Source organism: Kryptolebias marmoratus, linkage group LG18 (assembly GCF_001649575.2).
Source record: "Kryptolebias marmoratus isolate JLee-2015 linkage group LG18, ASM164957v2, whole genome shotgun sequence".
Classification (NCBI taxonomy): Eukaryota; Metazoa; Chordata; class Actinopteri; order Cyprinodontiformes; family Rivulidae; genus Kryptolebias; species Kryptolebias marmoratus.
The window spans coordinates 14,305,920-14,307,114 of record NC_051447.1 but is presented as its reverse complement, the minus strand read 5'-3'; the positions used below and the strand labels follow the sequence as shown (position 1 = coordinate 14,307,114).

At 33.7% G+C, this 1,195-nt stretch overlaps 1 protein-coding gene across 1 annotated transcript in view; it reads left to right on the top strand.

Moving 5' to 3' along the window:
- Nucleotides 1-173, top strand: part of LOC112450466 (tetraspanin-33-like) — a 3,794-nt gene extending 3,621 nt beyond the window's left edge. The window contains exon 8 of the mRNA XM_037981376.1: nt 15-173. Coding sequence (XP_037837304.1) covers nt 15-173 — 159 coding nt within the window. The remainder of the gene's footprint in view (nt 1-14) is intronic.
- Nucleotides 174-1,195: the final 1,022 nt, after the last annotated feature.

Below are 1,195 nucleotides of genomic sequence, written 5' to 3'. Positions count from 1 at the left end.
GGATGGTTACAAAGAGAGGGAAGGTCATCCACACAGAAAGGATCTCACTCCCAGAAGGAAAAATAGCAGACATTGAGGACAGTTACAAGTACCTGGGAATACCACAAGCAAATGGCAACCTTGATGAGGAAGGACAAGGAAAGGAGCCACAGCCAAATACCTCCAACGAATAAGGCAAGTCCTGAGAAGCCAGCTCAATGGCAAGAACAAGATTCGTGCGATAAACAGCTATGCCTTACCAGTAATCAGATACCCTGCAGGAATAATTACCTGGCCAAAGGAGGAAATGAAGACCACAGATATATATATATATATATATATATATATATATATATGTTATTGGAATAATATCCATAATAATAACCAATAATTTAACAGGTAATAACAATAATAAAAACCTGGTTAAGAGGCAGCAACAAAAGTACACAACAAGCAATGATAAAAGCAGAAGATATAAAATCAGCATTTTTCAGACAGACTACTGAAAAAAAAAGAAAATTAAACATCATTTAAAAAGGTTTGTGAACAATAAGAACAGTGACACGCTTTTTAGAAGTAAAAGCAAAAACAGAGATCAAGTGAATGTCTTACTTTTTTAAGGCATCAAAATTAATTAGCTGATCTTTGTCAATTTTAGAAGTTATTGACCTTTGAACAGTAAAAACTTGGTCAACTTTTGACAAACAGACTTTTTTTTAAGATGAAGAGTGTGATCTGGTAACATGTTTCTGCCTGATGGTGTAGGAACTGTTAACTAAGAGTTTGAGGATTAAAAAAAAGACAAAATCTCTTTATTCGTCTCCCTTGGGAGAAACTTACCTTGAACACTGCACAGACAGATTGCACTCATCCATAACATCACAACTTTAATAAATACATAAATGAATTAATAAAATCATTAAAAACCTGCTGCAACACATGATCCAGCCTCTGAATACCTTATTGAAGAACTAAACTCATTAATCAGGAATTAGTTATCATATTTATAGTATCCTTCGTGTTAATCAAACTCAATTTGCACACCTGGAATCATCTGGTGATTCTTGAGTCTTCACTTTCAGAGTATTCAGCCTGGTGATCCGTCAACAGATTCTAACCACCTGTTAATAATATTAATATATTTTATTTGTATAGCGCTTTTTTAAATACTCAAAGACGCTTTACAGGAGTACACAAATATGTTAAATGGAAAAAA